General features: G+C 35.8%; 1 protein-coding gene across 1 annotated transcript in view; it reads left to right on the forward strand.

The window, feature by feature from the left end:
• The window catches only part of TFB1M (transcription factor B1, mitochondrial), a 62,338-nt gene that overhangs the window by 18,678 nt on the left and 30,313 nt on the right, over window positions 1-13,347 (forward strand). Inside the window, exon 5 of the mRNA XM_036886736.2 lies at window positions 10,133-10,252. Coding sequence (XP_036742631.2) covers window positions 10,133-10,252 — 120 coding nt within the window. The remainder of the gene's footprint in view (window positions 1-10,132; window positions 10,253-13,347) is intronic.

A 13,347-nucleotide genomic window follows, 5' to 3' on the forward strand; every position in this document is an offset into this window, starting at 1 on the left:
TAATTTAAAAAATACTGAGCTTGGAGATCTTAATTAACTTGCCCAAGTACACACAGCTATCTACTGGAGGAGCTGAAGTTTAATTCAAGCCAGTCTGACTCCAGGGCTTGATCTATTAATGACAACAAAATAATACCTCATGTGGACATAGACTTACTATCTGTAACAAGTATGAATTATGGAGAAAAACTCTCAGCAAGCAAAACATTGGATACATGTAAACTCAAGATCCCTTAGAAACAAGGGAGGAGAAAAAGTTAACAAAACCTGGGAATTTTCACAGAATTGTTCAAAATTAAGAGCTTTTGTTGGAAGTTTTTCATACAATTTAAGGGACTTATATTTAATTATACACCTGTCAGAATTTTAAAACCATGATTTATGATGATTACCTACTTTCTCTGTGTCAGTAATTACTCTCCCTTTACTGGATCACTACTACCAGAAAGGAAGCCTGTTTGAATGACTTGTACCTTAAAAAAGCAAAACAAAACAACCTGCCTTGACCCCACATCATGCCTGTCTGGCCCCCTTGCCACCGGTCTCTCCCCTTCACCGCAGCCCCTCTTGAAGGCATTGTCTGTGGTCACTGCTGCTTCATTCATCTCCCTTCTTTTTCCCAGCCTGCTCCAGTAGAGATTCTGTGCCCCCCACTCCACTGAAACAGCCCTCGCAAAGGTCACCAGTGACCTCCACGTTGCCAAATCCGTCACTCACTCTTTGGGCCTTAATTCCTGAAACTTCACAGCAGCCTTTGACCCAGCCGACCTCTGGGTCAACACCCTCCCTGAAAATCATCTTACGCTTCTGTGTGACCATGCTCTCTTGGTTCTCTTCCAGTTACACAGGCTCTTCCTTCTCATTCTCCTTTCCTGGTTCTTGGTTCTTGATTCTCCGCTTCTGGTTCTTGGGCTTATTTCACCATCTGCACAATTCACTGTCTGCATGTCTTCTGCAGGTGATCTCATCCAGTCCCATGGCTTTTAAGCGCCTCCTGTATGCTAATGCTAATCAAAGCATATCTTCTGCTCAAACTCTCCTCCAAACTTCAGACTCAATAGTTCCACCTACCACCTTGTTATCTCTTCTTAGAGGTTTAGTAAGCATCCCAGACTGAACATGTCTAAAACTGCTTTTTGTTTCTGCTCCTAAACTTGCTCTTCCCACAGAGTTCTCCATTTCATAAATGGCATCACAATTTATCCAGTTGCTCAAATTAAAAATAACAGCAACACCCCTAATTTGTGACAAGTTGGCTTAACTCTGCCTTTACATTATATCCAAATCAGTTAACTTCTGTCTCCACCTGCCCTATAGCCACTGTATCAAAGCCATCATCATACCTCATTACTGCAATAGCCTTTAAGCTAGTTTCTCTGCTTTCTCGTATGCCTTCCTGTAATTTATTCTGACAACAGCTACCAGACCGTATCAGGTCAGGCTACTCACCTGCTTCAATGTGTCTTTTGGCTCTCATCTCAAATAAAATAAAACCTCTACTGCAGTTCCCAAGCTCCTACATATACTGCTCTTTCACTTCATCTAAGTACCCCTCTCTCTCCCTAAGCGCTAACCACAACAGCTTTCTTCCTGGTTCCCAAATATGGCAACCCCCTTCTTTCTTGGCTGTTTCTTCTGCCTGAAATTCTCTTCTAGATCTTTATGTATCTGAATTTAGATCATCCATATGTCAGTCCAATAGCACCTTCTTAGAGGAGTCCATCCATTCTCAACTAGCTACCATAGTGCGCACCAGTCACAGTGCAGTGGCTCTTTTTGTTTTCTCCACAGTCCTTACCATCATCTAAAATATCTTTGCTTGTTTGTTTACTATCTTCCCCACTTAAAACATAAGCTCCAAGCAGGCATAGACTATATAGTGACTGTATCCCCTGTGCCTAAAGTAGTCTAGTGTACAAGAGATGAAGCCAAAAAATTAATTTTTGTTGAAGTATAGTTGATATAATGTTAGTTTTAAATGTACCACATAGTGATTTGACATTTATATACATTACAAAATACAATAAATGTAGTTACAGTCTGCCACCATGCAGTTATTTCATTATTACAGTTGATTCCCTATCTTGCACTTTTCTTCCCTGTGACTTACTTGATTTACAATTGGAAGTCTGTACTTCTTGACCCCTTCCCCTATTTCGCCTATCTTCCCACCTCTCTCCCCACTGGCAACCACCACTTTGTTCTCTGTATTAATGAATCTCTTCCTAGGCTTTTTGTTTGTTTTTTATTTTGTTTTTCAGATTCCACATATAAGTGAAATCATTGTATTTAACTTTTTCTGTGATGTATTTCACTTAGCATAATACTCTATGTTGTCATAAATGGCAAGATTTCATTCTTTTTTATGACTAATATTTCATTGTGTTTATATAACATACTCATTATCTATTCATCTATTGACAGACACTGAGGTTGCTTCATACCTTGGTTATTGTAAATAATGCTGTAGTAAACATAGGGGTACATATATCTTTTTGAGTCAATGTTTTTGCTTCTTATTAAGGTAAATACAAAGAAGTAGAATTACTTCTAGTCGTATGGTAGTTCTATTTTTAATTTTTTGAGAAATCTTCATACTGTTTTCCATAATGGTTGCGCCAGTTTATATTCCCATCAATAGTGCATAAGGGTGCCCTTTTCTTCACTTCCCTGCCAACCTTTGTCATTTCTTGTCTTTTTGATACTAGCCATTCTGACTGGTGTGAGGTGATACCTCATTGTTTGATTTGCATTTCCCTGTTGATCAGTGATGTTGAATGAACATCTTTCATGTTTCTGTTGGCCATCAAGTATATCTTCTTTGGAAAAATGTCTGTTTGGTTCCTCTGTCCATTTCTTAATTTGATTTTTTTTCTTTTTTTTTTCTGGTGTTGAGTTGTATGAGTTCTTTATATTTTTGGATATTAACCCTTTATTGATGTATCATTTGCATATATATTTAGTATTTGCCTTTTGTTTTGTAGATGATTTCCTTCACTGTGCAGAAGCTTTTTAGCTTGATGGAGACCCACTTGTTTATTTTTGGTTTTGTTTCCTTTGCCTGAGGAGATATATCCAGAAAAAATTGCTAAGGCCAGTGTCCAGAGTTTACTGCCTATGTTTTCTTTTAGGAGTTTTATGCAGGTCTTACATTTAGGCCCTTAATCAATTTTTAGTTTATTTTTGTGTATGCTGTAATATAGTAGTCCCGTGTCATTCTTTTGCATGTAGCTGTCCATTTTCCTAACGTAGTATATTGAAGAGTCTTTTCCCCAAATACTTTCTCCTTTGTTGTAAATAAATTGACCATGGATTTATTTCTGGGCTTTCTATTCTATTCCATTAATCTGTGTGTATATTTTTGTCTGTGTACCATACTGTTTTGATTACTTTAACTTTGTAGAATATTTTGAAATCAAGGAGCATGATACCTCTGGCTTATTTCTTTCTCAAGATTGCTTTGGCTATAGGCTCTTTTGTGGTTCCATACAAATTTAGGATTATCTCTTCTAGTTCTGTGAAAAATGCCATTGGTATTTTGATAGGGATTGCATTGAATCTGTAGATTGCTTTGGGTAGTATGGCCATTTTTAACAATATTAATTCTTCCAATCCATGAGCACAATATATCTTACCATTTATTTGTGTAATCTTTGATTTATTTATCAGTGTCTTATAGTTTTCAGAGTACAGGTCTTTTACTTCCTTGCCTAAATATATTCCTAGGTGTTTTATTCTTTTTGATGCACTTATAAATGGGAATGTTTTCTTAATTTCTCTTTCTGATAGTTTGTTTTTAGTATATGGAAATGCAACAGATTGCTGTTATTTTAATACCGTATCCTACAACCTTACTGAATTCATTCATTAGTTTTATAGTATTTGGTAGAGTCTTCAGGGTATCCTGTAATATAATATGTCATCTGCAAATGGTGACAATTTTACTTCCTCTTTATCAATTTGGATGCCTTTTATTTCTTTTTCTTGTCTGATTGCTGTGGCTAGGCCTTCCAGTACTATGTTGAATGAGAGTGGGAGAGTGGACATCCTTGTCTTGTTCCTGATCTTAGAGGAAAAGCTTATAGCTTTTCTCCATTAAGTATAATGTTAGCTGTGGGTTTGTCAACATGGCCTTTATAATGCTGAGGCATATTCCCTCAGTACCTACTTTATTGAAAGTTTTTATCATGAATAGATGATGGATTTTGCCAAATGCTTTTTATACATACATTGAAATGGTCATATGGTTTTCATCCTTTCTTTTGTTAATGTGATATATGAAGTTGATTGATTTGCAGGAAGTGAACCATCCCTGGAATAAATCCCACTTGATTATGGTAAATGATCATTCAATGTATTTTTTAATTCAGTTTGCTAATATTTTGTTGAGGATTTTGCACCTATGTTCATCAAGGATATTCATCCATTATATTTTTTTGTACTGTCTGTCTGGTTTTGGCATTAGAGTAATTCTGGCCTTGGAGTATGAATTTGGAAGCATTCCTTCTTCTTCTGTTTTTTGTAATAGTTTAAGAAGGATAGGTATTAGCACTTCTTTAAATGTTTAGTAGAAATCATTGGTGAAACCATCTGTTCCTGGAATTTAGTTTTTTTATTTCTAATTCAGTTTTGTTACCAGTAATTAGTCTATTCACGTTTTCTATTTTTTCCTGATTCACCCTTGGCAGATTGTATGTGTCTGGGAGCTTATTCATTTCTTTTAGGTTGTCCAGTTTGTTGGTGTATTATTTTTTGTTGTAGTCTCTTACATGTCATCCTTTATGTTTCTTTGGTGTGGGTTGTAACTTCTCTTTCATTTCTTATTTTCTTTGAGTCCTTTCTTATTAAGTCTGGCTAAAGGTTTATCAGTTTTGCTCATCTTTTAAAAGATAGAACTCTTTCTTTGATCTTTTGTATTCTTTTTTACTATTTCATTTATTTCTGCTCTGATCTTCATAATTTCCTTCCTTCTGCTAACTTTGGGCTTTGTTCTTTTTCTAGTTTCTTTAGGTGTAAGATTAGATTGTTTATGTGAGATTTTTCTTGTTTCTTAAGGTAAGCCTGTATTGCTACAAATTTCCCCCTTAAAACTACTATTGCTGCATCTCAAAGATTTTGGAACATTTTATTTCCATTTTCATTTGTTTCAAGGTACTTTCTTGTTGCCTCTTCTATTTCTTTTTTTGACCCATTGGTTGTTTAGTAGCATGTTGTTCAGCCTCCATGCATTTGTGTTTTTTCTAGTTTTTTTCTTGTAATTGATTTCTAGTTTCATATTATTGTGGCTGGAAAAGATGCTTGATATGACTTCATTCTTTTTTAATTTATTGAGACTTGTTTTGTGGCCTTACATGTGCTCTGTCCTGGAGAATGTTCCATGTGCACCTGAAAAGAATGTACGTTGATGTGTGGTGTTAACATCCACTAGCATTATTGTATTACTGTTTCTCCCCTTATATCTGTTAATATTGGTATATACATTTAAGTGGTCCTATGTTAAGTGTATAAATAAAGTGTATTTTATGTAAGTATAACTACTCTAGCTTTTTTTGTTTTCATTTGCATGGAATATCTTTTTCCAAACCTTCACTTTCAGTCTGCATGTGTCTTTAGGTTTGAAGTGAGTCTCTTGTGGACAGCATACAGATGAGTCTTGTTCTCTAATCTGTTCATTCACCCTATCTTTTGATTGGAGCATTTAGTCTATTTACATTTAAAGTTATTATTTATAGATATGTGTTTATTGCCATTCTGTTAAATGTTTTATGGTTGTTTTTGTAGTTCTCTGTTCCTTTCTTCTTCTATTGCTCTCTTCCCTTGTGATTTGATACCTTTAGTGTTATGCTTGGATTCCTTTCTGTTTAGTTTTTTGTATCTATTACAAGTTTTTGGTTTATGGTTATCATGAGGTTTATAGATAACATCTTATGTTTATAGCATTCTACTTTAAGTCATGGTCACTTAAGTTCAAACAGTTCTAAAAGCACTATATTTTTATTCCCCTCCCCCACATTTTTTGTATTTAACATTCTGGTTTACATTTCTTAATTTTGTATATCCCTTAATTATTTTAGATAAAGTTAATTTTACTACTATTTTCTTTTAGCCTTCACACTCACTTTATAAGTTATTGATTACTACCTGTACTATATGTTTGCTTATACCAGTGAAGTTTTTTCCTTCATAATTTTCTTCTATTATGGCCTTTTCTGCTTTAAGAAGTCCCTTTAACATTCTTGTAGGGCTGGTTGGGTAGTGATGAACTCCAAGTTTTGCTTATCTGGGAAACTTTATCTCTCCTTTAATTCTGAATGATAACCCTGCATGGCATATATTCTGGTTGTAGATTTTATTCCTTTCAGCACTTTGAATATGTTGTGCCACTCCCTCTGGCCTGCAAAGTTTTGACTGAAAAATCATCTGATAGTCTTGTGGATGTTCCCTTATTTATAACTATTTGCTTTCCTCTTGCTGCTTTTAAGAGTCTCTCTTTATCCTTAATTCTTGACATTTTAAATATTAATGTGTCTTAGTGTGGACCTCTTTGGGTTTATCTTGTTTGGGGTTCTCTGTGCTTCTTGGACTTGGATGTCTATTTCCTTCCCCATGTCTAAGTTTTCAGCTATTATTGTTTCAGATAAGTTTTCTGCCTCTTTCTCTCTTCTTCTGGAACCCCTATAATGCAAATGTTAGTATACTCGATGTTGTCCAGGGTCCCTTAACCTATCCCTATTTTTTTTATTCTTTTTTCCTTTTGCTGTTTAGCTTTGACGTCCACCACCCTGTCATCCAGATCATTGATCCATTCTTCTGCATTTTCTCATCTGCTGTTGATTCCCTCCAGTGTATTTTACATTTCAATTATTGATTCCTTCAGCTCTGATTGGTTCTTTATTAGCATGTTGCTTTTCTCTATTTGCTTAATTCTTTTTCTGAGGTTTTTGTCTTGTCACCTACATCTCCTGTCTTGAAAGTAGTGGCTTTATGTAGAAGGTGTCCTGTGGGGCCAAGAAGTATAATCTCCCTGGCTATCAGAACCAGGTGTTCCAGAGGTGTATTCCCTCCTTTTGTGACTATGCTGAAGCTGCTTTGGGTGCCTTGCAGGCAGGGCTGTACCCTGGCCTAGCTGGCTAAGAGGCCTGACCAGTGGGGGAGCACTGGTAGGCAGGGATGGCCCCCAGCATAGTTTTCTGGGAGCATTGGGTCAGCTTGGTTGAAAGAGGGAAAGAAAAATGGTGTCCACCAGCACTTTTTTCCCTGGAGAAAGCTCCTATAGATCCCTGCCCCTTCAGCACACACCTGCACTTAGAAATCTCTTTCACATCTGGCCCAGGTGCTTTTCAAATTGCTGCCTCTGTGCTGGGTTTTGGTGTGTCTGTCGGAGCTGGTGAGATTGGGTTTTCTGCTCTATGTTCTAACCTTCTACCCATCTAGAGGTGTTTTTGGTTGTCACAGCTAGGATGCTTCTGGTGTCTAGTGGATAGAGGTGAGGGATGCTGGTAAACATCCTTCAAGGCACAGGGCAGCATCCCACAACAATTACTCAGCATTTACCAGCCCAAAATGCTAAGGCTGAGAAACCTTGCTTTAGAGTATTTAGCCATAAAATCTTCTCAGTAATTTTAGATTTTCCTTCCCAAAAATATAAGATCCTTTGTGTTTGTTAGGAATGCTAAGATGACATAACCACTTTCCTAAGATTCTTGTCCTTTCCTGCCCATGAATCTGTTCATTTTCCTCTGTTGAATTGAGCCCATGCTAATGGTTTTCTTTGTTGTTTCCTCAGCCTTTGGATTTGTCCTTGGATTTTTTTTTTCTCAGATGACATGAATATTATGGTATTTTCTGTTCTTGAATAACATAATAGAGAAGGAAAATACTATGTTCTCTATTTTTGGGAAAGAGCAAAGGAACAGAGACTCAAGAGGTGGAGTAATATTTTCAGTGACTCAGACTGTCAGTTATGGTTATTAATAATAATGTTGCTTTAACTTTACCATATGCAATTATTTTTCTTAAACAAAAAAAGTTGATTTTACTTACATTTTAATATGAATATTGAGAAGAATTTATATTGAGTCTATAATTTATGGAATTCTTTAGAAGTATGGTCAGCACTAGTCCTCTGATTGAGTTTCACATTTTGCAAGTGAAAGTTTCAATACGAGAATATATAGCTGCATTTTCTTATATACCCTGTTTGCTCTTGACACTGTTATATTTGTAATTTTGTATTTTAGCCACAGAGAGCACTTTTAAACATTTACTTTGCTTGGCTTCGTGAGTTACAGAACAGAAATAAATGAGCATGGCCCTCTTACTTTTTTCTAGGTAGGACAACAGGGTCTAAATGTAAGAATTCAGCTCACACACATTAAGGGACATTGAGACAGTATAAAGTTGCAGCTCATGAAATAGAATCAGAGTGTGTAGCAATAAATTAGACTTTAACAAATCTCATCCAACCTCATTTTATAGATGATGAAACTGAGATTCAAAGTAGTTTAATGTCTTCCAAAAGGTCATGGAGCTAGTTACAGGGAAAGCTGAACTTGAACACAGGTCATATGTTTTCTGCTGATGTCATGATGTTCAAGTTCTCCATATGACTGGACCTATGGTCTTTTCTTTCGGGGTCTAGCCTTAGCCTCTTTATCTCCTGTCATCTCTAGGGACTAACCAGGCTGTGTAATGGTCACATTCCTAGCAGGGAGGGAGTCACCTCTCCATTAATTATGTAGTTCTCATTGTCCCTAATGTTTGGCTGTGTAGCTTCTCAAGTATAAGCCTAATTTTTCTACTTAAAATTGTTTTAGACAGAAGAGGAAAAAAAGTAACACCACCCTTGTGACTTCTTTGACCCCTGTTTTCTTCTACTCAGTCAGAATGCTTTTAAAAGCTCAAGGGTTAGAGGTTTCCTTTTACTGAAAAATTAACTGCTTTGGTTTCCTGGGCTTTTGCTATTAAAAATCATCTATCTTGTAATGCAGTTTGAATTTTCCTAGCTTTACCTATGATATATCTATCACAGAAATATATTTGAATCATTTATTGACCACTTAACTCTTACACTAGCTTTTAGTGAAGACTTTTGCAGAGCTATCTGGTCTGTGGCTTGAGTTTTTCCCTAATGAGGTAGGGACAGATGTGTGTGCTGCTTTCTTCTACCATGGGGGCCATAGGTATTACTTATGAAACTAAAAGTTTTGCTTTTCACTTATTGTTAACTCACTTGTAATTTATATTTGGTTATGGAACAAGATAGGGAGCTTTTTCCTCCAGTAGATACCCGTTTATACAGGTATCACTTACTAATGTCATGTTCTGCTGTCTTTGGTCTGAGCCAGCAGCAATACCAGCTGCGGTGAGGTTCCCCTGCCTCCCCATGCGGTTGATCTTCTTCAGGAGTGTCCTGGCTATTCATGACCCTTTGGTTTTGTATATAAAATTTACATGGAATTTAAAGTTCCTTTAAAAAAAATCCTTTTGGGACTTTGGTTGAAATTGCATTGCATTTATAAATTAATGTGAGTATATCTAATTTTAAAATTAAGATGTTTGGGTGTTTAAAGGAATAAATTCCTAGTTTTTTTGAAAAAAATCGGTTGTCAAAAAGAATCAATTCTCCAAGAGTTCTGAATATTCAAGGTCTTATTACATTTAAACAAAGAAAAACACACCATTGAAAATGTTCATTCATATATTGGGTAATGCCTAAAATTAAATATTTAATTTAATTAATTAGTTCATTATACTTGCTGATCTCTTCATTCATCAAATTTATATTGATTACTTATTTCATACAGGGCTTTCTACAGAATATAACAGCAGTTTGAAAATCCCCAACAGTCAGTAGTAGCGAAGTTTCATTTGAAGTTTTTGGTGCATTATATATGATATAATTCACTTCTTAGGCATATGTACCTCAGTTCATACTGGAGGAAAATGTTCCTCATTCTGGCTACATATTGTATGTAGCTTATGCTTAAAAAAAAAAAGCAAAGAATTTACGCTTCTAAAATTTGTCTCAAAAAAATCTACCTAGTGTTCATAGATAAGGGAATGTGGGCTTCATTTCATCTGATCAGACTGGATTAATTATTTGCTAATATTCATTTTTGTCTTTCCATAGAGACTTACAGCCAATACAGGAGGTAAACAGCGTAGTCGCCTTTCCGTCATGGCCCAGTACCTCTGCAATGTTCAGCATATCTTGACAATTCCAGGTCGGGCTTTTGTCCCCAAACCAGAGGTGAGTTTCTGTTTATTTGAGTATGCCAGAACTAGGATTTTAATTGTAATCTTTGTTCCTTTGGGGATGTGTCACAGGAAATTCTCCCTAAGGTCTGATCTTTACTTATATGCAAACTCTACTATAACTTTTTCTTTACCTCTCCTGAATAAGAGCCATAAAAATCATAAGATGAATAGTTCTCATTCTAATGTTTCTCCCCCATAGATAGAATGGCCAAATGTCTAGGTTTATCCATGTTGCTCTGGTGGTGGTATTATCATCATCATTCCCTTTTTTTTTATTTTCAAAATTCCTTTAAACACCGAGTGTGGAAGGTAAGTGGCATGTTTACCCAATCCTCAAAAAAAAATTTTGTGTGTGTGATTTCTGATAGGGACTTCTAACTAAAGTTACATCAAACATTACTTATCTATTGTGAAAGTTTTTTCACCTTTTTCAGATTTTAGTTTGGCAGTGTTGTGAACAATCATCTGTGAAAAAGTTGGATGTAAACTAAGTTTTGACTGTTATGTGCTAATTACAGAAATAGAATTTCTCTGCCAAAAATAAAAATCATTAAGCTGGTGTCTATTTTAGCAAAACCACTGCAGGATGAGTGAGGACATGTATTCTAAGATTCATCTGTTTCATCCCTGAATGTGTATTGAGTGAGCATCTACTGCATGAGGAGCTCTGAGCCAGGCCGAGATGGGGAGGGACAGGGGTAGGAATCTGCCTGCAGGGTTCACAGATGGGAACAGACTTCTTGCTTCCTGGAACTCACAAGCAGAAAAGTCTTGCATAGTTTCCCTTACATCATTTGACATTCATTAATAAAAGCAGATAGCATGAAAAAGTGTATTATGTGGTTTTTAGATTTAGATATTGATTATTGATTTAGAAAGTGGCTCCCAACCAAATAGTGTTTGACCTACTTAAACATCTTGAAACATGGTTCGGGAAGTCTCCATGTTCTTTGCTACCAGCTTCCACTTCCTCTGCCATGTTCCCACCACAACTAGCGGAGTGTTTGAATGTCTGTAGGAATTCAGTCCATCTTCCACTTTTATAACAGACTTACTTACTTTTCAGTTTTCTAAATCAAGCTCAGGAAACTCATTCTCACTTTAGCATCTCAAGGTTTCAGACATGACTTCTTCCAAAATAATAAATGCTGTTAGATCCAAGACAGAGTTTTACAACTGGAGACATCTTCTAGGTCATCATCAGATCCAATACATTTGTGCTTTGAGGCATTTTGTATTCTAGAACAGGTGGCCAGTAGAATGAAAAAAATCAAGACACCATATAGCTTTCTTCTTGTAATTCATATAACTTTTTTATTTTTGAGTTTTAACTCAAAAACTGTGTTTATAACATTTTTGAATAGTTTAAGACCCTATTATATCAGAAACCAAGATCTTTACTTACAGGCTTTTATAGTGGTTATTACGATAATCCAGAATCTTCAGGCTATTTAAATTTTATCAAGGGTTTCTTAAGGTGGATTTTAGAATACTTTTAGTGGGAAGTTTCTCTTTGTTTTAGTTTCCTAGTTGAAAATATTTAATGGGTGTTTAGACATTGTTATCAACTTTATCTTTGATTTGACGGGAAGGTACATGCATAGCTAGTTAATTAGAAGTTCTTTCCTTTAGGATTAAGGCCTAATGAAAATATTATTTGGGAAAAAAATTAGCTTTCTGTCTTTGGTTTTCATTTTCCTGAGGGATGTTTGCTTTTTGGCAAGTGAAACATATAGTAGTTTTCTTTATATCCTTTTCATCACGTTTTAAATATTACACGCAAGAAATTTATTTTTAATCTAGGAAAGCACTTACAAGGAAGAGAGAGTATATTGTGATAAAGGAAAACAATGAATGATTTGACTGATAGTTGCATTGAGTGACTTTTAAAAAAATGCATTTTCTTAAGTAAGAAAGGGAAAGAGTTTTGAAGAGGTGATAAAATAACTACAAGGATGCCCCTCTGGCTAATGCCTTCTGAACATAAGAGAAAGTCATAAAAATAAGTTAAGTACAACACAAGGTAAAAGGTGCTAAGTGCTAAGAGAGAGGTCCAGGTAGATTTGTGGCCGAGCTGAGAGATGGAGGTTAATTCTCTCTAGATGCTCAGGTGAAACTTACTAAGTTTCAGAACTTACTCTCTACCAAAGCTCTAAGAATTAAATATGGAGAATTTCTTTTCTGATATGAGAGGAAGGGCTTATTTATAAACCACTTTAGGATTTTTCCTATGAGAATCCATTTGTCTGTTTTTGGTTTTTAGATTAACCAACGTAATCATGCTCTACTGGCAGAACTTCCACTACTGCGGACTCCGCAATACTGTTCTGACTAGCTGACCTAAATTCTTGCCAAACTCCTTCCTCTCATTACCTTCTCCAGTGCAGTCCCCAAAACTTGAACCCAAAATTCTGTTCTGTCTATAGAAAACACAACCTCTTAAGTCCTTACAATTAGACTAATTGGTTTACTCTAGTGTTCCTTAAACTTCTAGAGTTTGTAGTATATAGATTTTAAGTTAGAAATAAATTTTTTTAAATTTTCATTCCACTGTTAACAAAGTTATTTTACTAATTATAAGACAAAATATCTCTTTTGCAGTGCAAATTCACAACTAATACATGTGTGTGAGAGAATAAAGCTTGTTTCTGTTGTTTCTCAAGCTGTCATGTTTAGACTCCTGAGAATTCTTGTATTTCTGGGGTTTCACAGCAGTTTTTTTTCTCAGCTAATCTGCACATTATTAAGGTTTGAGAACTACTGAGCTATTAACTAGTCCCTTCAAACATCTGTCACCTATTTTCTTTTATAAATAGTGGTCATGTGTCTGATACACTAACATCCTTCCCAGAGAGTAGAAAGCTTTAGGTCCAACCACAGTCTTGTACTCTGACCTAGTAGAAAAGTCACTAAGATACAATACAAGAACTGCAGCAGGCTCTCTGAATTATTGTGATAGAAGCAGCGTATCTGGTGGGAGAACTGGAAGTACTTTAAAGGAAGCTCGGCCTGCTAGAATTCCAGTGCTTGTAGTTATGATAATATGGACTGAGTCTTGCCCATCGCACATCACGACAGTAATATTAA

This window comes from Manis pentadactyla, chromosome 12, assembly GCF_030020395.1.
Source record: "Manis pentadactyla isolate mManPen7 chromosome 12, mManPen7.hap1, whole genome shotgun sequence".
In the NCBI taxonomy this organism is placed as follows: Eukaryota; Metazoa; Chordata; class Mammalia; order Pholidota; family Manidae; genus Manis; species Manis pentadactyla.